At 55.4% G+C, this 24874-nt stretch overlaps 7 protein-coding genes across 7 annotated transcripts; 4 read left to right on the top strand and 3 right to left on the bottom strand.

Moving 5' to 3' along the window:
* Positions 1-1134: 1134 nt before the first annotated feature.
* Positions 1135-7954, bottom strand: BO85DRAFT_139965 (MYB DNA-binding domain protein). Its single transcript, XM_025654068.1, has 2 exons — positions 3422-7954; positions 1135-3348 (listed from the first exon to the last, which is right to left on the bottom strand). The coding sequence occupies exons 1-2, from the start codon at positions 7643-7645 to the stop codon at positions 1171-1173; spliced, it is 6402 nt and encodes a 2133-aa protein (XP_025512075.1). The 5' UTR covers positions 7646-7954; the 3' UTR covers positions 1135-1170.
* On the top strand, positions 7828-8134 carry BO85DRAFT_452514 (uncharacterized protein). Its single transcript, XM_025660838.1, has one exon. The coding sequence runs from the start codon at positions 7872-7874 to the stop codon at positions 8055-8057; it is 186 nt and encodes a 61-aa protein (XP_025512076.1). The 5' UTR covers positions 7828-7871; the 3' UTR covers positions 8058-8134.
* Positions 8135-9469: 1335 nt separating this feature from the next.
* On the top strand, positions 9470-10990 carry BO85DRAFT_452515 (deoxyhypusine synthase). Its single transcript, XM_025660839.1, has 2 exons — positions 9470-9849; positions 9924-10990. The coding sequence occupies exons 1-2, from the start codon at positions 9622-9624 to the stop codon at positions 10821-10823; spliced, it is 1128 nt and encodes a 375-aa protein (XP_025512077.1). The 5' UTR covers positions 9470-9621; the 3' UTR covers positions 10824-10990.
* Positions 10991-12980: 1990 nt separating this feature from the next.
* BO85DRAFT_462357 (putative MATH and UCH domain protein) lies at positions 12981-16988 on the top strand (the record flags this gene model as incomplete). Its single annotated transcript, XM_025661842.1, has 4 exons — positions 12981-13398; positions 13463-15556; positions 15606-16353; positions 16412-16988. 4 exons carry the CDS (start codon positions 12981-12983, stop codon positions 16986-16988), a joined length of 3837 nt encoding a protein of 1278 aa, XP_025512078.1.
* Positions 16989-17425: 437 nt separating this feature from the next.
* On the bottom strand, positions 17426-20026 carry BO85DRAFT_452521 (rRNA (cytosine-C5-)-methyltransferase NOP2). Its single transcript, XM_025660840.1, has one exon. The coding sequence runs from the start codon at positions 19998-20000 to the stop codon at positions 17733-17735; it is 2268 nt and encodes a 755-aa protein (XP_025512079.1). The 5' UTR covers positions 20001-20026; the 3' UTR covers positions 17426-17732.
* Positions 20027-20215: 189 nt separating this feature from the next.
* On the top strand, positions 20216-21218 carry BO85DRAFT_427950 (uncharacterized protein). Its single transcript, XM_025658185.1, has 2 exons — positions 20216-20436; positions 20530-21218. Exons 1-2 carry the CDS (start codon positions 20326-20328, stop codon positions 21091-21093), a joined length of 675 nt encoding a protein of 224 aa, XP_025512080.1. The 5' UTR covers positions 20216-20325; the 3' UTR covers positions 21094-21218.
* A 751-nt stretch (positions 21219-21969) lies between these two features.
* On the bottom strand, positions 21970-24647 carry BO85DRAFT_380151 (cell differentiation and development protein Fsr1; the record flags this gene model as incomplete). Its single annotated transcript, XM_025656368.1, has 4 exons — positions 21970-22229; positions 22286-24127; positions 24189-24467; positions 24536-24647. 4 exons carry the CDS (start codon positions 24645-24647, stop codon positions 21970-21972), a joined length of 2493 nt encoding a protein of 830 aa, XP_025512081.1.
* Between the last annotated feature and the right edge of the window lie 227 nt (positions 24648-24874).

Consider the following 24874-nt stretch of genomic DNA (forward strand, 5'->3'; position numbering starts at 1 on the left):
CTAACAAACTATAAGCACAAACATAAAACCCAATCGACCCTTCCTCCCACAGAAGGAAGAAAAAAAAGAACTTACCTATAACCCCACCACCCATACTCGAAGTATCTCTATACCTGTATCTATGACCCAAAAGAAACAACAGATCGTGAGTATGTAACCTTCTCCTCAGTCCCTCCCGCAGAAGCGCATGTTGATATCGTCGATGGTGTAGTCTATTCTTTAGCTCGTGCGTTGCTTGTTCCTGCGTTGGGGGTGGGTGTTGTTGGCTTTTGTGGTGCTGTTGATGGGTATGCTGTGGTCTGTGATGGTTTGAACGTGTATGTGTGTACTGGTATTGATATTGATTTGGAAGTGGGCTGTAGTAGTAAACTGGATGGGTAGTAATGGGAAGTTGCTTCGGATGGTAAGTCGTTATTGGAATTTGCAGGCAGGATGTGGAGACGTTTTGATGGTGGTAGTATTGAGGGATATAATATATTCTCTGTTCATGGGGGTAGTAGTAGTATGATGAGGACAACATGATAATAGAATTCTGGATGATCAGAGAGGAGAAATATAGGGTGTACACTACTAAAGATGAGATCGGATATACTCCACATATTAATACTACTAATACTCAAAGTACTCCCTATTGCTACTCAATATATCTACACTATAAGGCTGACTCGATACTACGCAAGTCTTCAGCTTAGCTCACGCGTCATATTGGGTTCCAGCGCTAGATCTCCTCGCTTACAGCGCTCCAGACGTCTTATTGGGTCTTTCACAATGGGGTGCTACATGCCACGACACGGCGTGCGTCAGCTCCCACTAGCCAAGCGCCAGCGGCCGTTTCAGCGCCAAGGATCCACTTTGGATCTCAACATTGACCTACGGATTCCAATCTAGAATAGCTACAAGATATCTTCAATTAATTCTTTCACCCGCTGTCTCATGCTTTTCACTATTGCCATCCATCGAATCGTCTACTGTACATTATTCATAAGAAGATACGGCCCAGGCCGAACAATCCAACCAGGATTAAAAGTGCAAGATCGAAGAAGAATGAGAACAAAAGATGGCTCTAAGAATAATACACACCACACTCCCACGGTATAGACAGAGATGGCGGTGACTGTGCAGCGACAATGTAATGAAGAGATGAAATTATCAACACCTCTCACTCCAAGTCTATCGAGGTGGGTGCTGTGACATTGGCCCAGGCAATGGCCCGGCATTGGACCCCTGACTGTACACTCGGTGGTGGCCTGGCGTAGGGTGACCTCCCGGCACCGCCTCCACAAGCGTTCCAGGTCCCCCGGGTCGTGCTTGAAGGGGGTGCATCGACCCAACGGCCGCAGGTCCACTGGGCGCATAGCTCAGTCCTCCGCCAGGACTGGGCTGCAAGATTGCTGGGGGTGTGTAGGAGCGACCCATCGACATCGACTGCGGCCCCGGTCCAGGCAAGCCCGCTGCCCGGGAGACCGATGCCTGCGGGGGTGGAGTGTTGTGACCGTACGGCCCACTAGCTAATCCAAGCGTCTGGCGGTGCGCAGCTTGCTGATGAGCCCCACTGACCATGGTCTGCACGTGCTGCTGATATGACTGGTGCGCCGCATGTTGTTGCGCAGACATATGGCTAGATCCAGGCGTGGCTGGCGCGGGCGAGGCGTACGATACCGTGCCTGGTGGCTGTCGCGATCCCATCCCCAGCAGATTCGCAGGAGACTGTATCGGCGTCGGCGGACCTTGACGGGTACCATAAGCGAGGCTGCTGGTACGCTGGGTGGGTGAACCGATGCTCTGGCGATACATCTGGCTTTGTGCTGCCAGTTCGCGGGACGACGCAGTCGCCTGTGCGTGAGACACCGGTGAAGGAGCATATGCGGATCCATGATACGCTGGGCGCTGCGCAGTCACTGATGCGGGAGTTGGGACAGGAGATGGAGCGGTGAGGTTCGGCAAGGAAGGATTAGATAAAGATTGGGTGGACGTATAGGGGGAGTAGGGTGGCTGAGAGGCAAGCGTGGTGGTAGGACGGCTACTCGATTGCGACGGAGCCTGCGGTGGTTGTGGGGGTGGCTGTCCGCGAGGGTCAAACCGGGCCATCCAATCGTTGTTCGCAGGCGCTGCGGAGCCTCCTGGAACAGAACTGTAGGACTGGTAGTCTGTGTAGGCGCGTGATGGCGGCAAATACTGGCTTGGAGGACCGTAGGCTGGGGCTCTCTGCTGGGATGACATAACAGTCTCCTCTTGACGTGGCGGTGGCTGTTGCGGGAGTGACTGCATCCCACCGTAGACAGGCCGAGAAGGTGACCCCGTATGCCCTGCGGGTGTCGAAGACGACGGGTCGCCAGCGAATCGTTTGCGCGGCTGGGGTTCTTCCGGCTCGTCATTCAAGATGCTCATGATGTTCGACCGCTTCGCCGGCACGCGAGGGGCCTCAGGCGGCTCCGCAGGAGGCGGTCCAGGTCGAGACAGCTCCTTGGGTGGCGACAAGATTGGGGTGGACTGAGGAATGCCAACATGCCCTGGCATTGCGAAATAAGGCCGCTGCGACATAGAATCACGTCGAACAGGCGATATCTCCGGCTCCGGCCGCTGCAGCGGTTGCGCCGGGGAGCTGGGCGTTTTCGTGAGGCTGTGCTGACGGGAGTGGGATCCTGTAGGCATCAAGGAAGGTTGATGTTGAGGTTGGAGATATGCCTGCTGCGAGCCTGGCAACGCCGATTGTGCCGGAAGCAATGGTGACCGGTGCACGTCCACGCTGGCGGGTCGGAACCCTTGGCCATGGAGAGGTTCCAGCCGCGCCATCTCGGATGCGGATACCGGAGTTTGTCGCACGGACATGGGGGCTTCCTGGGGCCGTGTGGCAGCTGTGTGCGACAGCACCGTTGCTGGGACTTCTCGTCGTTCTTCGGCAAAATACCCCATTCGGGGTCCCTGCATTCGCGATGGCAAAGGTGCCTGAGAGCTCATGACCCGAGCAGAATCCTCACTAAGCATGGGGCCGCTTGCCATTGGAGCACTAGCGGCTTGCGCAAGCGGTGGGTATCTAGAGACATTTCGCTCTTTCTCTTGGCCTGCGCGAGCCTGCAGAGGCGCCTGCTGGGGGGTTGAACTGGCGGGTTTGCCCTTGGATCCCAACCGGCTATCATCTGTATCCGGCGCGGTATCAGTATGCGGGGCGAGAGGCCGAGGCATGATGATAGAAGATGGTGTAGCTTCATAACGCCGCTTAGAGGCGAAGTTAGGAACGGGCAATGGACCTGTAGGCTCACCACGAGCTTTCTTGCCCTCTGCATCGGCAACGATATCTTCGAAATCTTTCTGGCCCGAGTCAATGCGGCGCTGAAAGTAATTCTTAACCTACTTGAAAGTTAGTTGCTGATAGCCTAGATGATTCAGGAAGGTGTGGGCGTGAGCAAGGGGAAGAACATACCATGACTGTGGTTTTCGTCTTCATGAAGTTGGATATACCCTCAAAGTCACGACCAAAGTGCGCCAGCAGCAAAGGAAAATCGCGCTGTTCAGGCACCGACCAGTAACTCGTCGGCTGTAGAGACCCGTAGCCGCCTACCTCGGGCTGCCGGGCAGGTGCTGGAGCCTCCTGTTCAGTGGATTCGAAGACATACACGCCCTCCTTCGGACGTCCCCTACCAGACCTGGCGCGCGGTGGCACATCGTTTACCTCTCGCTCTTGCGGCTCCTTGGGCCGCACGATCGGGGCTTCAGTAGCTCCATCCATGGATGGCTCCGTAGTCTCCACCTTTGGTGCAGGAGTGACGGCAGCGGCAGCCACTGGAACAGGCGTGCTCTGGAGAGATTGCTCCGAGGGGGTAGGTTGTGGTGTTTGCTGTTGCTGCTGTTGCTGCTGCTGCTGCTGCTGCTGCTGCAATTGTTGTTGCTGTTGTTGCTGCTGCTGTTGCTGCGCTTGCTGTTGGGCAGCCTTCCCTCGTCGGCCACCTCGCGTGCCTGTACCGCTTCGAGGTCCACGTCGACTGGGCTTCTCTGCTTGCTCACCATCCTTGGAGGCATTCCCACGGCGGCCGTTGTTGTCCGTATCGGCAGACGAGTCTCCGAACGTTGGGGCAGCGGCACGTCGAGGACGGCCCGTATCGGTGACTGGAGCGGGCTCCTCTTCGCCTTCATAGTCCGGTTTGACAACACCCAGGTCAGCCATAAGCGCATTGGACTTGGGTCGAGCAGATCGCCGGGCACGCCCACGACGGCTCCACCGTTTGTTGAGTTTGGCCTTGTACTTGATCTCTTCTTTGGTCAAGTAGTAGTGAATGATACACTGCTGGAAGTCCCGTCCTGGAAGCGATTCTGCAATCTTGCCCCATTTCTTCGGATGTGCCATGAACGCGTCGGTAAAGATCTCGTGCTCTTCTTGGCTGAAATCATTCCGAGGTGGTAGGAACCCAAAGACATCCATGGCCTGATCTGGGTCAATGATGTTATTGGTGTCTTTGTAGATGCCTGCCTTCACCTCTGGGGGCTCAAGCATCTCAGGAATCACAGCCTCGCGGGCGAGGTCAGGCTGCGCAGTAGCCTTGTTGCCGCGACGCCTCTCCAGTTCTTCTTGGGCAGAAATCTCAGAGGCGCGCAGGGCATTTTGGAAGTCCAGTTCGCTATTGCCCTTGTACCGTCTTCCGCTTTCCACCGTAGGTGTAGGCGTCGCCGTGGCTGGGGCAGCAGGTGGTGTAGTGGGCCCGGGACTACCCGAAGTCTTTTCCTTCGCATGGTCCAACTCCCACACATTCAGCCTCCAAGGCTTGTAGTAGGAAAGGTAATCCAATCGCAACTCGGCATTCTTCCGCGCCACGTCCTTGCGACGTTTCATGATGATGTCGCGGAAGGTGTCTTTCAGACGTTCATGAGTGGCCGCATTCTCCTGGTAAACCTCCAAGTCCGATAACGGTGTCGGTGGGCCAGAGTTCAAAAACGGCAGACTCTCGAGAGTAAGTGCATCGGCCGCAGGAACAGAATCCAAAATCACCTTTGCTGGTGGCTCGTGTTCTTCAGCCTTGCCATTCGGCTCACTTTCCATCTCGGGTGCCGATGGTTCCTCCTTGGCTATCTTGGTATCCTTAGCTAACACTGGAGGTGTGGATGCCTTTTCAGGAACCTGGTCATGGGCAATCATCCCCAAATACTGGATGCGCATAAGTAGCGCCACGATATTGGGGTCTTCCAATGGTGGGGGCGGCAGCTCGGCACGGAGAGCATTCATATCCTTTTCGAAAATCTGCTTCCGTTCTTCTAGATAGTCTTGTGTAAACACAACATTCTCGTCCTCTTCTTCATCGCTTGAACGTCCAAAATCCGGTATGACGACGGTGCTCTGGTCCTTTGGTGTCTCTTTGGGTGCTTCCTTCAATGCTTCTTCAGGTTCTTCCTTCGGTGCCTCCTTAGGTGCCTCACTGGGCGCCTCCTTGGGCACTTCCTTTTCCGCAGGCTTCTCTTCGGCAGCTGGCGTTTTCGCGACAATTTCGGGCATATCCACGTCCATGGCCGACTCAAACGACACCGCGGGTTTTTGAGGCTTTGATTCTACCGGTTCATCTTCGCCGACAATCTCACCCGCCTCGAGTCCGTTGGCAGACTCATCGGCCTGGCTGTGCGACTCGAGCTTGTGATCTTCACTAAGTGATAGACTTCGCTCTTTTCCATCGATGGAATCGCGCTTTGATGATGGTGCAGCACTTGGACCAGAGGGTGCGCTGGGGAATCCCGCACGCACCCATTGTTTCATAGCTTTCGAAGAGCCACGAGAGATTGACGGGCGTTGCTGAAGCGCACGGGGTCCGGTAGGAATACTCGATGTAGGCATCCGAGGTGAAGTGTGCGGACCCGGGGAAGTGGCTGACCCTGCGGCCGATGGCCTCCGTCCAAGTTCTGGGGAGGTTATTGTGGGCCCTAGCTTTCTTGGAGACGGTGTTTCGTGAGCGCCTGGTGCATCTTTCTGGACCATCGCCGCGGGAGCAGTAGGAGGTGAGATATCTGTCGGTTTCGGCCCGCCGGCTGCTGCTGGGACATGCGGCTTCGGGGGACGGGTAGCCGGCTCAGACTTCGGCGGGATATCAGGCGTTTCTTCACGGCGCGTATCATCACGTCGAACCCTTTGCTCCAGCGGCTGTTGGGGAGGACCTCGCTCCGCTTTGGGCACGGTCGGTGGATGCATTGGGGCTTTTGGCGGAAGCTCATGCCGTTCCTTCTCCGATTTCGTAGCTGCGGTGGCTGTTGATGTCGAATCTACCGGGGGCTTCTCCAGTCTTTCGGATATCTCGACCTTGCCAGGCTTCTCAAGCTTTTCTAGCTTCTCTGGCTTCTCCGGCTTGTCCTGCTTCTCCGGCTTCTCAGGTTTCTCGGCTGAAATTTCGGGAAGGGGCGCGGTGACAGAACCGAATGCGGGCACCTGGGGAGCAGCGGGGGGCGGGGATCGTTTCACGGGAGGAGGAACCAAGTCCTTCGCTGGCTGCTCCGGGAGAGGCGCCGGTGGTTCGATGCGCTCGATGCGTTCAATACGTTCAATGCGGTCCATGCGTTGCGAATCCCGACGTGCCTCTCCTCCCGAGGGCTTACGAGGGGGCTCTGCGGGTGGATGGTCTGGAAGCCGTTCAGGCAGACCGGGAACCGGGAGGACAGTTGGCCCAGTCACCGACGACACTGTTGAGCTGCTCGGAATTCGATTCTCGGCGCGACTGGGAGGACGATCGCGCTTCCAATGGTCGCCGGGTCGGTCACGTTCATCGCGTTCAACCCGACGGTCCACCTCCTCCCGCCGTTCGAACCTTTCCCGTCGTTCGAGCTCCCGTTCCCTGTCGCGCTCGCGCCGCTCAGGATCGCGATCACGATCGAGGATGACCCGGTCGCGGTCCCGATCACGATCACGGTCCCGCTCGCGATCTAAAATCCGGTCTCGTTCACGCTCCCGATCCCTTTCCCGGTCGCGGTCCCTCTCGCGCTCGCGCTCCCGGTCCCAGCGGGCGTCTCGTGACCGACTTCGACGTCTGAAGGAGTCTCGATCGTCCAGGTACGGCATTCGACCACGACCACGTCCCGAGTCCCATTCACCTCGGCCCCGTCCACGCATGGGCGGGCCACTGCGGGGGTGATGACCGCCACCGGACGGGACATCCGGCACTGCGGATGAAACCGATATCATGCTGTCTCGGGAGCCCCGTCGCATTCGAATCATGTCTGCATCTCGTCCGAGGGGTTCTCTCATATCGCGAAAGTCGCGGGGAGGCGGCGGGGAGCGCGAGCGGCCACGGCCAAAGCCGATACGCGATTCACGGGGATCGAAGTCGCGGTCACGGCGGCCCCAGTCTCGGTCCCGGTCGAGATCTCGGCGAAAGGGTGGCGGTCCATCCCGAATATCTCGAAAGTCGCGATCACGGTCGCGATCTCGATCTCGTACGTCGCGGTCCCGGTCCCGAAAATCTCCACGGCCCGGATAACCTCTGCCACGCCCACCGAATGGGGCTCCTCGCGGGGGATCGATCAAGGCTTTGGGACCCCGGGGGGGTTCTCTGCCCAGCGGGGGTAAATTCGCATCATCCGTGCCACGGGGGCCAACAGGGGGTCGACGATCACCGAAGCGTTGGGGCGAACGATCACGGGAATTGAACCCAGACAATGGAGGGTATCTGGACGACATCACCAGGTCATGCTAGTGAGCGTGAGCTAAAGTAGCCTGGCAGGAGAGCCTGCCACAGGTTAGTTGCAAGGTAATTTGAGATAAGATCGTGATGGTGATGTGAATGGTAAGTAGATGTTGAATATAATAAATATAGAAAAAGAAAAAAAAACACAGAAGAAAAAAGAAAAGAAAAAACCAAGGGAAGGGTCACACAATGAGCGCAATGACTGGTAGGTAGGGAAGAATGGCCAGCAAAGGGACGGAACGGTCCCAGCAGAGGCAAGACGAGACGAGACGAGACAGCCGCTGGCCGCAGCAGCAGCGCCAGTCACAAGCGCCTAAGGCGGCGAACGGGGAGTGGAGAGCACGTGACGGCAGGGAAGCATGGAAGGGGCACGGGCCAGGCAGCCAGGCAGGCCAGCTTAGCTAAGCAGCCAATGAGTGGCGCCCAAATCGGACTGCGGATCCCAATTTGGCACTGAAGCAAGATTGCAGCCATGATTGACGGGATTCCATCACCTTAGCGCCAGCCACTTGGCGCGGCCTGTTTCACCCGGAACTGCCAGCGCCTGTGGGAGCTTTTTTCAAGGTGGATCGATCGTCCGAGGAAAGTCACAGGATCAGAACCTGTTCATGATCATGGTGGATTCGACCCCAGTCCGCCAGAAGAAAAAAGGGAGGAGCATGGCCCTTTCTCCTGGGGTTTGACATTTTCGGTTTGGAATGGGGGATTCAAGGAGGCGTGCCGAAAGTTCGATGCTGGCCGATCCCGTGTCTCCGGGACAAAGTGACTGGTGACAAAAAGTGAAGCACGATCCTGCACCCACGGACGACTAGCCCAGCCCAGCCCACGACCAACGCCAAACAAAAAAGGAGAGGGAGGGCAGTAATGACAGGCGTAAAAACCAAAACTGGGCATCAAACTGGAAAGCGCGCGTAAAATAGCAAAATTAAAGGAGAAATCTCCGCACCTGGGAGCCTATGCAACGTGTCAAGCCGTTAACCCAAAGTAGACCTGCAAGGAGACCACGCCGGGCAGCAAAATCGCAAATTGCAAGCAGTTACGGGAAAGTCTGCCTCTGGGATTATTCGAGACCCGTTCGTTGCTGTGTCTCGGAAGTCGGAGCCGAATAAAAACGTCGAGGACCAGCCTGAGGAGGTAATAAAGTAGGGACGCGAGTTGTTGAATCGAATAATACAAGGAGAGTCGAGATGAAGGAAAATGAGTGAGTGTGTGTATATGATGTGCGCGTGAACTGATGAAGGGGGGGGAGGAGATGTTCGATTTGAAGGTGAGAAAGAGAAGAATGGGGGAGAGGGGGAGTGAGTAAGTTAGTTTAGTGGTGGTTTGAAGGCAGAGAGGATCTTGAAAGACAAAAACGGAGGAACGAGAAATGGGGCAGAGACGATGGATGGATCCCTGGTGAAGGGCAGCGGTTGGATGGTTGGATGGGCTGAGTTTAGTTGGCCAGGGACTTTCCCTCGGCCACGACTGACTGGTCTTAGTGTGACTAGTTAAAGGGAACTCAAAAATAACTCTGGATCGCCTCCCCCGGCGTGCATGCCTCAGGCGAGGATCTCTTGCCCTGTCGGGAAGGCCCCATCGATGATGACTAACATATGTTATCTGCCTCAGGCAGTACTGAACTAGGTTGAAGGGGTCGAGTTTGTGTCCGGAGGATCGCTGGGCATTTCCCGGCGATGGCTCGGTCTAGCTTACTCCCTGTCTGCCTTCCTGCCTGCATGCCTGAGGCACACAGACGGCGGGTGTCACGAACGGGCTGTCACACCCCCGCCAATCCCGCCGCCTGCAGAAAAATTTCCAGAAGAGACGGAGGGGATCATCATCCAATTCATCCCGCATTTGAGTGCCCCCGGGTTTACTCCTCGCCTATATCATTTTGGTCCCCGCTTAACTGATACACACTCGGGATATCTTCAGGCTATTGATTACTTCGGCATTCTGATTTATATCTCCTTTTCGCTCGACAGCCATGTCCGCACAAGACTCCGCCGCGGGCAATGCCCCTCCCTCTGCGGTCACCGATGCCGTGTTGGTGGCCTCGGAGCCCGTGCCTGAGGGGACGCAGCAGGTCAGCGGCGTCGACTTTGACCGATTCCAAGGCCGGGATATTACGGTCGCCGAGATGGTGGACAACATGAAATACACTGGCTTCCAGGGCAGTGCGGTCGCTGAAGCCGCCCGCATCGTCAACGAGATGGTTCGCATCCTGTCTTCTTCCCGGCCATTGAGTGACCTAGCAGCGTAGCTAATTTCCGTGACACCTCTACATAGCAAGCCTACCGTCATCCGGAGACCGGCGAGAAGACCACCATCTTTCTCGGATACACCTCCAACCTGATCTCCTCCGGCCTTCGAGACACCATCCGCTACCTGGTCCGCAACCGTCACGTCTCCGCTATTGTCACCACGGCCGGCGGTGTCGAGGAAGATCTTATCAAATGCCTGGCTCCCACCTACATGGGCTCGTTTACTGCCCCGGGCGCTGGACTGCGGGCCAAAGGATTGAACCGGATCGGCAACCTCATCGTCCCGAACAGCAACTACTGTGCATTTGAAGACTGGTTGATCCCTATTCTGGATAAGATGCTGGAGGAACAGGAAGCCGCCAAGAAGAAGGCACTGGAAACTGGCGATGAGGAGGACGAATTGCATTGGACCCCCAGCAAGATTATTGAACGCCTCGGCCGCGAGATCAAGCATGAGGACTCGGTTCTGTACTGGGCTGCTCGCAACAACATCCCGATCTTCTGTCCCGCGCTCACCGACGGCTCCCTGGGCGATATGCTTTACTTCCATACCTACCGCTCCTCTCCGCAACGGCTGCGGGTCGACATTGTGGACGATGTGCGCCGCATCAACACCATGGCTGTCCGGGCCGCGCGGGCCGGCATGATCATTCTGGGTGGCGGAGTCATCAAACATCACATTGCCAACGCCTGTCTGATGCGCAACGGGGCCGAGCATGCCGTGTACATCAATACGGGACAGGAGTTTGACGGCAGCGATGCGGGGGCCCGACCGGATGAGGCCGTCAGCTGGGGTAAGATCAAAGCCGACGCCAAGGCCGTCAAGGTCTATGCAGAAGCCACAGTGGTCTTCCCGCTCATTGTTGCGGCCTCGTTTGCCCGAGCCAGTCCGGCGACCCCCAACGGTGAAACGTCTCAGAACTGAGTGCGAGTTTGAGGGACATCACTCCGATAGGGGGTACTTCCTGCTATCTGTCAAACGCCAACCCCTCTATCTCTCGCCATGCCTCCTATAAACTCGATAAGATAAAAGAAATTGATTACTGGTCCTAGGCCTGCTGTGTCTATCGACCGTGAGAGCTTCCCCCCCCCCCCCCCCTTCCACGACAGCTCGGGCCGTTTGGTTGACAGAGGGGCAGCGACAGGGGCTGGGCCCCGGCGTGGCAGGCACGCGAAAGGCGCCCCACATCATCCCCCTCGAGTTAGGAGGCAAATCGGAGGCTTGGTTCCGATCAAAAAAGAAAAGCAAAGGAAAAAAAGGAACAGGACAAAACAAAGCACGCAAGAGGGGCCACCCCCTAGGATGAATTCTGCACGGAGAAGAGCAGCCGCCCGCCCCCCTTGAAGAGCCGGAAGTCCGGAATCCACAGGCTTTGGAACCTCGGCGGAGGCAAAGTTTGGAAGGACGAACAATGGTGGATGGCAAATCATGGGGAAGGAGAGAGTTGAGATGGACTTGGATTGCCGGGGGTCGTTCCACCGGTCGATCATTGCGGTCGGCACGGGGTTTTCATGGCAATAAAGTTTCATCCTTCCGACTTGACTTGCCACCCACTTATTGGTGGGGATCCATGCAACAAATGGAATGCCCTGATTGACTTTTGTCTTGGGAAGATAATATTGACATGAAGGGGAGGGAGGGATTGGTATGGAGGTATGGTATAGATGATTAGATTTTTGTCTTGTGTTTGGATAATGGATATAGAGTGATACAAATGATTAATGAGATTACGAGCTCCGAAGCGAACTAATGACAGGTCAGTTCCTGTCTTTCTCTGGGCTGCAGGGATGCGACGCCCCGCGCAGTCGATCCGTCCGGTCACTCGATCGAATCGCAGGCCCGTATCATATCATTTTCCTTGGGTATGGAGTAAATTGATTTATTTCTCCCATCCCGAATTCTTTTATCCGTTGAGAGATACTCAAGGGGGCAGTTGGAACGACGACGGCCACCACCACCTGACGGGATCCGAAAATGGGACCCGGGTGGCAATCGAGAAAGAAGTTCCAGTTCCAGTTCCAGTTCCATCGGGGGTGGATTGCAGGGGGTCAAGTCGAAGGCAAGACTTGAAGGGGACCAGTTGGGCCAGTCCGCGTCCAGGTTGCGGACCCTCAAGCAGCAGCTGCCAGAGGATTATTGGATGCCAACCAGCGGTGAGGATCCGTGATCTGGTCCTGCCTGCATTGCCGCCTCATCCTTTTTCTTTTTCTCCCCCATTTCTATGCTGCTTTCCTTTCTTTTTTCCAATCCCAATTTATTCTTCTTTCTTATTTTCTCTCAATATTTTTTGCTTTTCTTCTTTCGTTTCGAGGAAGTGTCTTTCATTTCTTTCTTCCCCTCTCCATCTCTTTTTTCTTCCTTTCTCATCTCAACTTCTCTCTTTTTCCTTATCTCCATCCTCTCTATTACTCCCACTTCCCGCCCGATCTATATATATATTCTAGACCCCCTTCGATACACCCTCGCCGATTGTTCCTTGGGTTTACCGCTCTGGGCTTAGGGTTACCCCAGTTTCCCTCACTAAAGTACTAGACTCGTTCTACTGGTGCTGATAAGCCCAGTTGTCTATTCTTATCGCCCGACCTTCTAGACTTTCATTGCTTCGTTGGTTAACCCAAGTTGTTCGTTAGGCTGTCGTGCTTTTACTGGCTTGTCATTGCTCGCTATTGCTCTTCTGGTGTGATCTGTCTTATTTTTGATTTCTCTTCTGTCACCTTGGGTTCTTGCTTCCCCTCCATCCCCACCCTCCCTTGCTGCCAGTGATTGTGAGGAGAATCTCATCTCTCTCTCTTTTCTTCTTCTTCTTCTTCTTCTTCTTTTCCCCTCCACAGCAGCATCTGAATGTGTGGTTTTGCCTAGATCAGTCTCACTTGCATCCAGAGCCTGGCTGTCAAGGCTACTCGTGTTGCTCACTTCTTTTTGCTCTCTCACCTGCGGCTCTGTCAGCCTACCGGTTAGTCGGCTTATTTGCTGCTGCTTTGCAACTGCCCTCTCTTTTCATCTGAACTGTGACTGTTGTGTCCTCTGCTGAGTTCAGTCGTCTTCGTTGTCTGTCTGTCTTCTTTCTTTCTACCCACCACAATGGATGCATCTCCGAATCCTGGCTCCAATGTGGAGCAGCAGCAACAGCAGCAACAACAACAACAACCACCCATCACACTCAGCGCTCAAGTACCCCCTGAGTCGGTTCGGGAAACCACCGTCACCATCGAGGCGGCTACAGATGACTCTACAGTCCCTGTCACAAACCCCATCACAACAAGCATTCCTTTAGAACCCCCCTCATCGGATTCACCCTCAGTCGAGATTCAGGATGAGGCACCTCGAGTCGATATCCCGCCTCCGGTGCAAGCAGACCCCGTTCCGGTAATTCAGCCCCCCCAACCGGAGCTGGAACATGCCTACTGGGCCGATATCGAGGAGGATCTATCGGTTCCCGATGAGGCTGAAATGAAAGAAATTGAATCGGCGGCAGATGGCGACTACAGCGCCTACGAGTGTAAGCTCACACAAGCAGTTCCGGCAGAGCTGTTTTAAAGAACTATGATAGCTGACAAAATCAGATGACTACTGGGAGAAGAACTTCCATCCCGATCTGGACGACCCCGAATACCTCCCGGCGGAGAGGGCCCGCATGACATGGAAGATCAAGGGCGTGCGAGGCACCCCAGACGCCCCCAACCGCGTCAAGATCATGCGTTCTCCGCCCGCGTACATGGGTGGTTATTGGTGGACCATCAAGTTCTTCCCTCGGGGGAACAATGTCAATTCCCTCAGTATCTACATCGAGTGCTCTCCGACCATGCCCCCGCCCGATAAGCATCTGCCCGAGACCGAATTCAAGGTGATGCACGGCCCGGCTGATGCAGCCCTGGATGTCAATGCACCGGACGTTGACATGAAGTTCGCTCAGACCAATGATTCCGCAAGCTGGTTGGAGGCTTTCAAGGCCCAGTACCCCGCTGCCGCTCAACAGGCAGAATCGACCGGCACCAAGTCCTGGCGGGTGTCGGCTCAAATTGGCGTCATTTTGTATAACCCCGAGGAGCCGCGGACAGGCTGGATGCAGTCCTCGTGCCATCAGTTCAACCCCCACAACCTGGACTGGGGCTGGACAAACTTCCATGGTCCCTGGGACCAGATCCACCGCCGTCAGCGAGGCCAGCGTCAGGCGCTTCTCCGCAACGATACCCTGGCGTTCGATGCGTATATCCGCATTGTCGACGACCCCACTCGCTCCCTCTGGTGGCATGCCAGTGACACCGAGCCGACGTGGGACAGCCTGAGTCTCACAGGCTATCGGCCGTTGGGTGACTCCGTCATCAACCACAGTGCCGAGGTGGCTGGGTTGGCCACCTGGGTACATATGGCGCCCTTCTGCAAGATCATCCAGAAGGCCAATGTCCTGGAGCATCTGACTAGCTGCGATGTCAAGCCGAAGCCACTCTGTGATGCACTGCAAAAGTTCCTGTGGCAGCTGCGCTCCCGGGGCCAATCGCTGCAGTATGTGGATACGGACATGATCACCTCGACCTTGCGTAACCTGCACGAATACTCCGGCGATGTGTGCGAGTTCTGGGAACGTTTGCGCCGCACGCTCGAAATCGAACTGGCAGGCACAGACGCGGTGCAAGAATTGGCCAGGCTGTTCGACAGCCCGTCAATTGAGTCGCTTCCCAGCGAAGCGCAGACTCAGGATGTGATCAATACTGTCCCGAAGGACTTCAACTCCCGAATCTGTGTGCCAGCTGATCAAGCCAAGACCACCACTGAAGCTTTCAGTTGGTACTTGAGTGCCAAGCCGGGACGCTGGGTACTTCCACCGGTGCTTCACTTGGAGTTGGGTCGTCAGAAGCTGGACAAGGCTGCTCGGCAATGGCGACTGCTCTACAACCGAGTCGATCTGGATGAGGAGCTGGACTTGACGCCATGGCTGCTGGATGGCCAGGAAGGCAAATACGTCCTCTACGGCTACATCGTTCACCGTGGTCGGCGTACGTCTGGCAAATTCTTCAGTATTCTGCGACCGGGAGGCCCCGGAACCAGATGGCTCGCTTTCGATGATGGCAGTGATAACCGTGTCGAATGCCTGACTCGGAAGACCGCCTTGGGCCCTCACCTCGGTCTGGACGCTTCCCAGAAGGTGGACCACAAGACCGGCCATGATGTTGCCATTGCCGTGATGTACATCCGCAGTGATGTCGTCCAGGAGTTCCTGCCTGGCCCGCAAGGTCCATGGGACGTGCCCGCGAGTCTGAAAGAGTACTATGAAACGGGTATCCCTCCGGTGCAATTGGATGACAAGTGCGACAAGGATGAGATCAACGTGGAGGTCTACTCGCTGCCGAAGTACGATCAATTGGGCAGCTTGTTCGATACGTATGATTTGATGTCACAGGCCAAGTTGGAAAACGGTGTCATGTATCTGACTGTGCCCCGCTCGTCCAACTATGTTGATCTCCGAAAAAAGATTGCCCTGTGGGCATCTGCCAAGTCTAGCGAGAGCACTTGCGCCGAGCATGTCCGGCTGTGGCAGATCGGTCACACTCGTGACCAGTTCGGGCCTACCCTTGCATTTGCTCGTATCTCCGACCTGACGAGCACCTTAGACTTTCCGCTGAAGACGGTCCGTTTCTGGATGCAGGTCGTCTCTGATGGTATGTCCCTTTTCCTCCGCGTATTATACAAGATATTAATGCACAGCAGAGAACGCCAAGTTTTTCGCCATAGCGGATCCACCACAGGCGATTTCGATTCAGGCCAAGCCTGAGGAAGCTGTGGTTGAACGCGCCGGTTCAGAATCCTCGGAAGATAGATTGCCTCTTCCCGAAGGTGAAGCTGCCCGCGCGAGCTCATCGGGAACTGTACCGGAGAACAGCATCAGTGCAACTGGGGGTGCGACAATCACCAACGCTGTGAATGTTTCACACATCGAAATTGTCCCTCAGGATCCTGTGCCTACGGACTCGAGCGGCACGGGTGCGCCTACTACTGGAGACTCCGAGAACGATGCAGTGATTGCTGCCATTATCGCGGAAGATCTCCAGCAGATGGATACCGACCGAGTCCCTGATGCAGCTCCCCCGGTCACTCAGGAGCCCAGTCAAGCGGTACCAGCTGAGCCTGAGACTCAGGCTAGCACAGCTGCGGATATTCCTGCTCCGTCAATCGAGCCGGAGGTCCCCCAGCCAGTAGACCACGTGTACTACTTCATCCAAAGGTTCGATGTGGAAGCGCAGGCCTTGCGCACAGTGGGATCCTTCTTCTCGAAGAAGGAAGAGAACATCAAGAATGCCGTCCGGAGACATCTCAAGATCCCGCCAATGAAGGATTTCCAGATCTGGCAACGTGTGGATGGAACCACCGTGACTACCATGGCTTCGGGCGAGACATTCGAGGTGTATGTTCCCGATGGTACCTGCTTTATTGTGGGTGACAAGTTGAACAAAGACAGGTAAGCCTAACCTATCTTCGTGTGATTGCTCTCCCCAGACTGACCCCTACCTCTATAGACGATTGCAGCTCAACGTGGCCGGTCTCTTTGGCAATCCCGATCAGCTAGTCCGCTATCTGTGGGCTGATTCTCGCAACCACCCCACGCGTGCCTTCACCGGCTTCAAGACCATTGATGCATCGTTCACGAACGATTACTACAGTGGGGAGTTCAACAAGGGTCACTTCCACGGCAAGGGCAAGCACATCTCTGACCTTGCCGCAACCTATGTCGGAGATTTCGTGCTAGGCAAGCGCCATGGAACCGGCTTCATGGAGTACCCAACCGGGGACACGTACGACGGTGACTGGTTCGATGGCATTTGTCACGGACAAGGCACGTACGTCGAGCGCAAGACAGGCAACAAGTATGTCGGCGGGTACAAGGACGGCAAACGCCACGGCAAGGGCATCAGCTACTGGGAGGTAGCCGATGAAGAAATGGATCTGTGTCAGATCTGTTACGGAGAGGAGCAAGACGCCTTGTTCTATGACTGTGGGCATGTTTGTGCCTGCGTGACCTGCGCTCGCCAGGTCGATCTCTGTCCCATCTGCCGGAAGAACATCATCAGTGTGGTTAAGATCTACCGCACATAGTGCCCTCAACCCAACTTCGTTGCAGGGCAAACGGGGAAATAAAAATGCGTGACCCCCCCCCCCCCCCCCCCCCCCCCATTTGGTTTCAGTTAATATTGCATTGAAGAATTCATCATACCCAGGATGTTGCAAAGACCGGAGTGATTGGTTTGGTTGATATAGACACGATGTTGTCTGCAGATTTGGAGTTTAGACTTGATTGATTATACTATCTGTTTTTAATTTCATGAAGTTAAGCAATATGAAGAATATACAGTTCAACCTTACTGGCCCACAGTAAACATATTGTAGACAAAGCAACATAATCAAAGCGATAACTCGGCTACTAGTAGGGCATCATCCCCAACCTAGTAATCCCTACCTACTTACCACCCATCTACACTACCCAAACCATACTACAAACCCAATCCTACTAAGCAACTATGAATGAACAAAAATAAAAGAAGAAAATAATGGTATCTATTGACTCGACTCGACTCAACTCAACTCACTCACCCAGCCCAAGTAGAACGGAAGCTATTGATCTATCCTATCTACCACCATCATCATCATCATACCAAAAAAATAAAGAAAAGAATAATATAGAAAAACATATGCATGCGCCGCCCATACAAACCAACGAGACAAGACAAATAAATGCTTTTTATGTCAGAACAACAACAACCACAACAATCACCTCATGAGTTAGATTACAGAAAGGGGAAAGTAAAGAGAGCAGAAAATGGGTTACATATTTTGGTTAACTCATTTCTTGCTTGTCTTCTTGGCGGTCTTCTTCGTCTTCTTCTCTGTAGGTTCTTGCGCGGTGGTGGTGGTGGTGGGTTTTTGTTGCTGCTTCTTTGTCGTGGTGGAGGGTTCTGTGTCTGTCTTGGTTTTGGCGGGCTTCTCTACCTTTGATTCCTTCTTAGGGGTCTCCTTCTCCTTCTTTTCCTCGGTCTTCTTCTTCTCGGCAGCGGGAGAGTCGGAGGAGTCGTCCTTGGACTTGGACTTGGCGGGCTTGTTCAGAACAGCCTTGGGGTTCAGACCCTTACGGCGGAGACGGTTGCGCTCGGCGCGAGCGATACGGGCAGCGTCTTCCTCGTCCTCTTCGAAGGGACCGAAGCTGCCACCTTCGGTTTCGATGACCATGCCGTCTTCGTCGGTGATGGGGGTCTTGTCGATGGGTTCGTCGTCATCGGTGGTGGTGGAGGCGACGGAGGGGGTCTTGGACTTCTTGGCGGAGGTGCCGTCGGTAGAAGTAGCGGCGGCGGCGGCATCGCCAGGCTTGGGGGTAGGGGAGGCGGCGGTCTTCTTGAGCTTGCAGACGAAGAAACCGTCGACGTTCTCGCGGTGGGGGAAGTAGCGTCTCGTGAGGGTCATCTTGGGGTCGAAGTGCTTGCCCATGTAGCTGGTCATACCGGGGCTACCGAAGTCGCCGAGGCCGGTGTCGACGAGCTTGACGTTGGGGCGCTTGCGCAGGACGTACTGCACCACGGCTTCGTTCTCTTCGACGGTGACACTGCAGGTGGAGTAGACGATGTAGCCGCCGGTCTTGGAGGCGTGGTCGACGGAGTCGATGGCGGCCAGGAGAAGCTGGCGCTGCATGTGGGGGATGGCGAGGAAGTCGCGCTCGTTCTTGGAGGTCTTGACGCCCGGGTCCTTGGAAATAACACCGGTACCGGTGCAGGGGGCATCGAGAAGGACACGGTCAAACCCGCCCATGGCCTTGGGGAAGGCGGTGCGGGCGTCCATGTTGGTCACGATGGTGTTCTTGCAGCCCAGACGGTGGATGTTACCGATCAGACCCTTGGCACGGGGCTTGCTGGCATCGTTGGCGATGACGCAGCCGGTGTTGCGCATGAGGGCGGAGATGTAGGTGGTCTTACCACCGGGGGCGGAGGCCATATCGAGAACACGCTCGTTGGGCTGCGGGGCGAGGGCCATGACGGGGAGGAAGGAAGAGGCGGCTTGGATGATGTAGTGACCGGCCAGGTATTCGGGGGTGGCACCAAGGGGGACGGCGGATTCGAAGACCTGGAGACCGACCTTGGACCACTTGCCGACGGGCTCGAGCACGACACCACGGTTGATGAGCGCCTGGGCGAGGGAACGACGGTTGGTGCGGAGGGTGTTTGTACGGATGACGACGGGACGCGGGGTTTCGTTGGCTTCGAAGAAGGCGAAGGCTTCCATGGGGGTGAAGAGGTTGAAGAGCTTCTCGGCGAGGTAGGGGGTGTAGCCGTAGTAGGTGCAGATGTCGGCGATGAGCAGCTGGGTGTAATCGGTACGAGACTTGCCGGGGGCACCGAGGGTCTTCAGATCACCCAGGATACGGATAGTGTCGGTGATTCTGGTACGGAGCAGCTGGAGATCGGGAGCCAGGCCGGGCTGAGTGCCCTCTGCGTCGCCGAAGACATCGGGACGGTCACCGGCGATGTTGGTCTGCATGGCGGATTCCTTGATTTCGCGCTCGGCCTCCTCCTCCTCTTCCTGTCTCTGCAGGTCCAGCTTGCGCGACAAACCCTCGATGTTGGCGGCGGTCAGCTTCTCTTCAGCGTCGGAAAGGTCTTCGTCGTCGGAGAACATGGTTTCGCGAGGGTGGTCATCATCGTCGGAATCGACGAACGAGTCGTTGTCCTCCTCCTGGCTATCCATCGAGCCATCGCTTATACCGTCCAGATCGTCGAACTCATCGGCATCCATCTCCTCAATACCAGACATTTCCTCGTCGTCATCCTCGTCGTCGGAATCCATGAACTGCGGCTTCTTCTCGACGGCCTTAGCCTTGGGCTTGGATTCAGCCTTAGGCTTAGCCTCAGCCTTAGTCGCCTTGCCATTAACAGCGCCATTGGCCTTCTTCTTGACAGCGGGCTTCGCGACCTTCTCCTCATCGGCATCAGATCTTCTCCGCTTCTTTCCCGTCTCGGGCTTCGACTCGGGCTCACCAGCCTTGCGCTTCTTGTAAATGGTGATCTTAGACTCATCCAGCGGGGCCGGAGGGCCCTGCTTCTTCATACGACGACCGACACCCATAATGAAAATGTGAATGGGAAAGGGTGGTGAAAGTTGGATAACTGGAGTCTGAAGCGGAGAATCCAAACTTTTTTCTTTCGTTACTTTTTTTTCTGCGGGCGGTTGGCGCCGGCAGAAAGAGTCCCGCAAGGCGGTAAGTATATTGTACAGCCTGAGGCACCAAATGCAGTCAGAGGGATGGGCTTCAGCTACCGCCCAATTGGGTAATGGCAGTACCACATGCCGCATCCATATTGACTGTCTCTATCTCATCTACTCCCCCTATACACTTTCTCGCTCGACATACAACCTCCCTCACTCACCTATATTAAAGAAAACCGCAAACATGTCCGAAGTCGCCTTCATCAAATCCTTCCTCTCATCGCTCGACTCCCGCCCCATCAAGCTCCGAGCAGACTATGTCCTGGACGAAGAGCGAGTCGGACCTCGCGTCCCTGTACGTCCATCCCATCATGTCCCCCCTCCTCTTCCCTATGCACTCCCACTCGGACCCCCATAACCCAAATAAACTAACAAATAAAATGATCAGTACCTCCTCCCCCGCCTCAGCGCCCCGCACCCCGAAATGCCCAAGAAAGTGCAACGGACGCAAGCCCCGGGCTCCTCGAAATCCATAACCGTACACGTAAAGAGCGCACGCAACCCCGCATTCGAATTCACCCTGCCCAACGCACCCATCACCACGACCTCAGTGCAGGACCTCAAAGACGCAGTTCAGGAACGGGTGGTTGACGCACAGGACGGAAAGGTGTCATTGGAGAAGATCAAGATTCTGTATAAGCGGAAGCCGGTGACGGGGAAGACGATTGCGGAGTTGTTGGCTGATGAGCCGGAGATGTTGGCGGGAGGCAAGGAGGTGGAGTTTGGGGTGATGATTATGGGAGGGGCGAAGGTTGTGGAGGGTGGTGAGGGAGATGGGAATGCTACTGCTGCCGCTGCGCCTAAGGCGGCGGTTGGGCCAAGTGGGGAGGAGGTGTTGAGGACGGAGGCGTTTTGGGATGATTTGCAGGGGTTCTTGGAGCAGAGGTTGAAGGATAGTGAGGAGGCGAGGAGATTGAGGGGGGTGTTTAAGGGGGCTTGGGAGAAGCAATGAGTTGTTATTTAATATTATTATTTAGGTTTGTGTGTTGGGGAGCGTGGGGTGCTTAATCGTGGGTAGGGGTGTATTGTATGTAAAATGATACCTTGTCATGGAATTATTTGACATTGATTTGGATGTGTGGCGTAAATCCTTATGTGTGAAATTGCATTGGGGGGGAATATGTGGATTGGAATATTGTACAGTTGAGGGTAGACCAATGCTCAGCGACTTTGAATACATCTATACTTCAGGCTTAGGTACCCTAGTTCGCAAACGGGTTCGAGAATAATTGGGGCAGAAATCAGGCAATGTACAGGCTGGTGCGAAAGGCTCTAAAGGACAGGGCAAGGAGATCATCATACAGCGTTCATCCACAGCACCCCCCATGTACTGGGGACCAGGAATATCAAGACATTCAAGAAAGGCGACCACACGGTCCGCAAATCCTATTCATATGGAAACACACCAAGAAATTCGCTGGTATCGAAAATGTCGTGTTATAAAGACACCTGGCAGACGTGTGGCAGACAGCGGTTGAACGTCACGGAGTATAAAAGCACACATTATATCCCCCCCTTCGAGTCCGCGTGGGGTATGTGAGTCAAGGACAGGGCTAAGGAAATAAAAAAGAGGTATGAAAAACATAAGCTCGTACCATCAGGCAGGGCTGGACGAGCAGAGCAGCTGATTGTCAATAAAAGGGTAGAAGAGTAAAGAAACTATAACCACAGGAGTAGAAAGGAACATATGCCAGGTAGATTGACACCGTTGCAAATGCTCGAGAATCGGCCAAGCGCTCATCCATCTCATGCGTGCGAAGAACATGCCGTAGGAAAAGGAAGAATCAGCTGTCGAAAGAAAGAAACATACATCAGCAAAGGGGTCTCGCTATCTCGAGAACACCTTGACAACCCCGTCACCACCTCCACTGACGACCCAGCGGCCATCGCGGCTCCAGACGGCGGCACACACTCCTTCACCACGCATCAATCGGTGACTCGTGATTTCTTGAGTGCAGCTCCGCTTCTCGAGGTTCCAGAACCGCAAGCTGGCGTCATGACCCGCAGAGACTAGCTCACGTCCATCTGGGGATAGCGAAAGCGAGGCGATCGCCGATGGATGGGCCAACATCGTATATGTGCATTGGCCTAAACATAGATTGTAAGTATACTAAATAGCTAAAGGAAGCTTGGGTGAAACATACCGCTGTTAGCATCGAAGAAGCGAATGTAGCGGTCTTCGTATCCACTAATGATTACGCCTTCGACACCACTGGAGCCAGTCGCACCATGGACGACCTCTTCTTCGCCCATTGTCCGACTGGGGTCAAGTCCTGCCGAACCATCAAATCCGACTGTAGTGGCGACAACAGAGTTAACGCCCGTCGAAGGCGTGCCATCGTATGTCTCCAGACTCGCCATGCCCACAATTTCCTCGCCAGTCCTTGTATCATACACAAGGATGGAGGCGTCGGTGTAGGACACAACAAAATTGATACCTGCAAGCGACAACGGGCTAATGCACGTTGGGGAGGGAGACTCGGTCCGAACAATCTGACGAACCATACTGTAGTGGAATGGCGTGGTAGTCGCCGTGCTGGGTTGCGGTGACGAGGGGAAGTTGGAGCCGGAAGAGATCGAGTTGGCTCTCCGGCTACCACCAGCGCGTCGAGACCCTGCTTGAGGGGAAGAAAGCTGCGGGGGCGCACTAACAGCCCATATGATGATACGGCCGTCCGCACCACCGGATGCGAGTAGGATACGATCGGGGCCACCGTAATGGCTGCTGGACTCGCCTAACACAGAGCCTGCGGTTCCAGGTAGAACACAGAGACCCCAGACGGCGTCCGTGTGGCCATCAAGCGTCGCCTTCGGGTCAACACGTCCACGTTCCCACACTCGGACGCTGGTATCTTGTCCACCTGAGAAAACCCAGCCGTCCCCGAGCGCACGGCCTCCATTGGAGAAGTTCTGCGGAGAGCATGCCGCAAGCGCAGTCACAGCCCCCACATGTCCACGGTGAGTGAAATAGCTGGTAATGTCCAGGTCACTCGAGCTTGCGCCAAAGGTGCCATAAGTGGCGGGTATAATCCATCGTTTGATCGTTCCATCATCACTGCATGTACAAATTTCGGGCTCCGAAGGGCTTCCGCCGCCCGTGAAAATCACCGAACGGACGACATCTAGATGGCCGCGGAGGGCGAACCGAACCTTGAAGGTCGGATCTGGCTTGGGGCCCGCTGCAAGATCAACGGCACCATCACTCTTCCTTCTGGCACCGGAACTTTTCCGCCGATGCGAGAGAGATCCGGACCGCTGCGGAGACTTGGAACTGACAAAGTTTGCATTCGGGAAAGCATCCACATCAGGCCGGTGCGGTGGTACCTGTTCCGCCTGCGGTGCCGGTTCGGCCGGCTCGTCGAAGTTCCAGCCATCTGCATCATCACCACCTTGCTCTTCCATTCGCTGTTGCTTGGCATCCTTAGCCGCCGATTGTGAGCCATATCCATCATATGCCTGGTCCCCCTGACCGGCGCGCTCTTCCATCAGCGAGTTGCCGAGGGCCTGCTTTCTATTATCGATCGCGGTAAGCGGGGTTTGTTGTGGCTCGAGGGGTCGTCTCTCCATCGCTTCCCTGGTCGCAGGTGGGAAACCGAATTGATTTTGTGCGCGAGACATGGCCGCGTTATCTGCGTAGTGTGTGATGACGGGTTGGTGGTTCTGAAGCGCCACCTCTCGCGCCATCATATCGTTCGCTTGTGCTTGCTGCTGCTGGTGGTGCTGTTTCTGGCGTTGCTGCTGGAGGTATGCCTCCTCCAGGCTCTGCTGAGACAGCTGTTGGTTGCCGTAGATGTGATTTGGGAGATCCTGCTCGCCGAGTTCCGGAGGAGGGTGTGACGAAGGAATGACATGATAGGCAACTTCCTGAGAGCACTTCGAAAGGTACAATCGCGACTTCTCCCGCTCGTTCTCTTGGCGATATTCGTGTTCGTTCTCAAGGTTCACATCGACTTCGCTGGGTCCCGTATGAGGCTTGGGGCGTTGGGCTAGACAGCAATCAGTACACCGATACGATATCACCACTCCGTAAGCCAACAATAAACTCACCTTTCAGAGAGTTGATGCTTTCCTTGGCAATCTCTTTCGGATCCCTAGTGTCCTCAACCTTCTCATTGTTGCTGAGCTTCTTGACCTTCTCGCGCTCCTTCTTCAAGGCGGCCTCGAGCAACCTGACGTGCTTCCCCAATGATTCATGTAAGCGTTTACTCGTACGAACATCACCCTCCAGCTTTCCGATGCGAGACTTCATCTCCGCGCGTTCGATCTCCCAGGCATTGCGGTCACGCTCGTGGCGGTGCCACTCCGTCTGCAGAAAGCGCATCACACCTAGAAATGAACCGAAAAAGCAATTAGCCTCTCCCCCCAACCGTCGAGATCTATCACTGGGTACCCACCTTGCAGGGTGTACTCCGTCCCCTGGGGATGCCCGCCGTTAGAAGACCCATCACCCCCGGGGCCGACGTACCCTCCGCCCCCAGCCATGGCCGAGGGAGACTGCCAAGCCATGCAAAATCGACAATGGGAGAGGATGAAAGGAGTGGAATTTGTAGCGACCGAGCAGCGTTGCTCACGAAGTCGCCAGAGGGAGGATCAGGAAGGGCGCTGTTCCCAATGGAAAAGGGCGAGGTGTGGTGATCTTCTGAATCGCAACCGAGTGTTTGTCTCCGTGTAAGCCCACAGGTGGAGGGAACGGGGCGACAACGGCAGGAAGCGAAGTTCCAGGCCGTGTCAAC

This window comes from Aspergillus piperis (assembly GCF_003184755.1).
Source record: "Aspergillus piperis CBS 112811 unplaced genomic scaffold BO85scaffold_20, whole genome shotgun sequence".
Classification (NCBI taxonomy): Eukaryota; Fungi; Ascomycota; class Eurotiomycetes; order Eurotiales; family Aspergillaceae; genus Aspergillus; species Aspergillus piperis.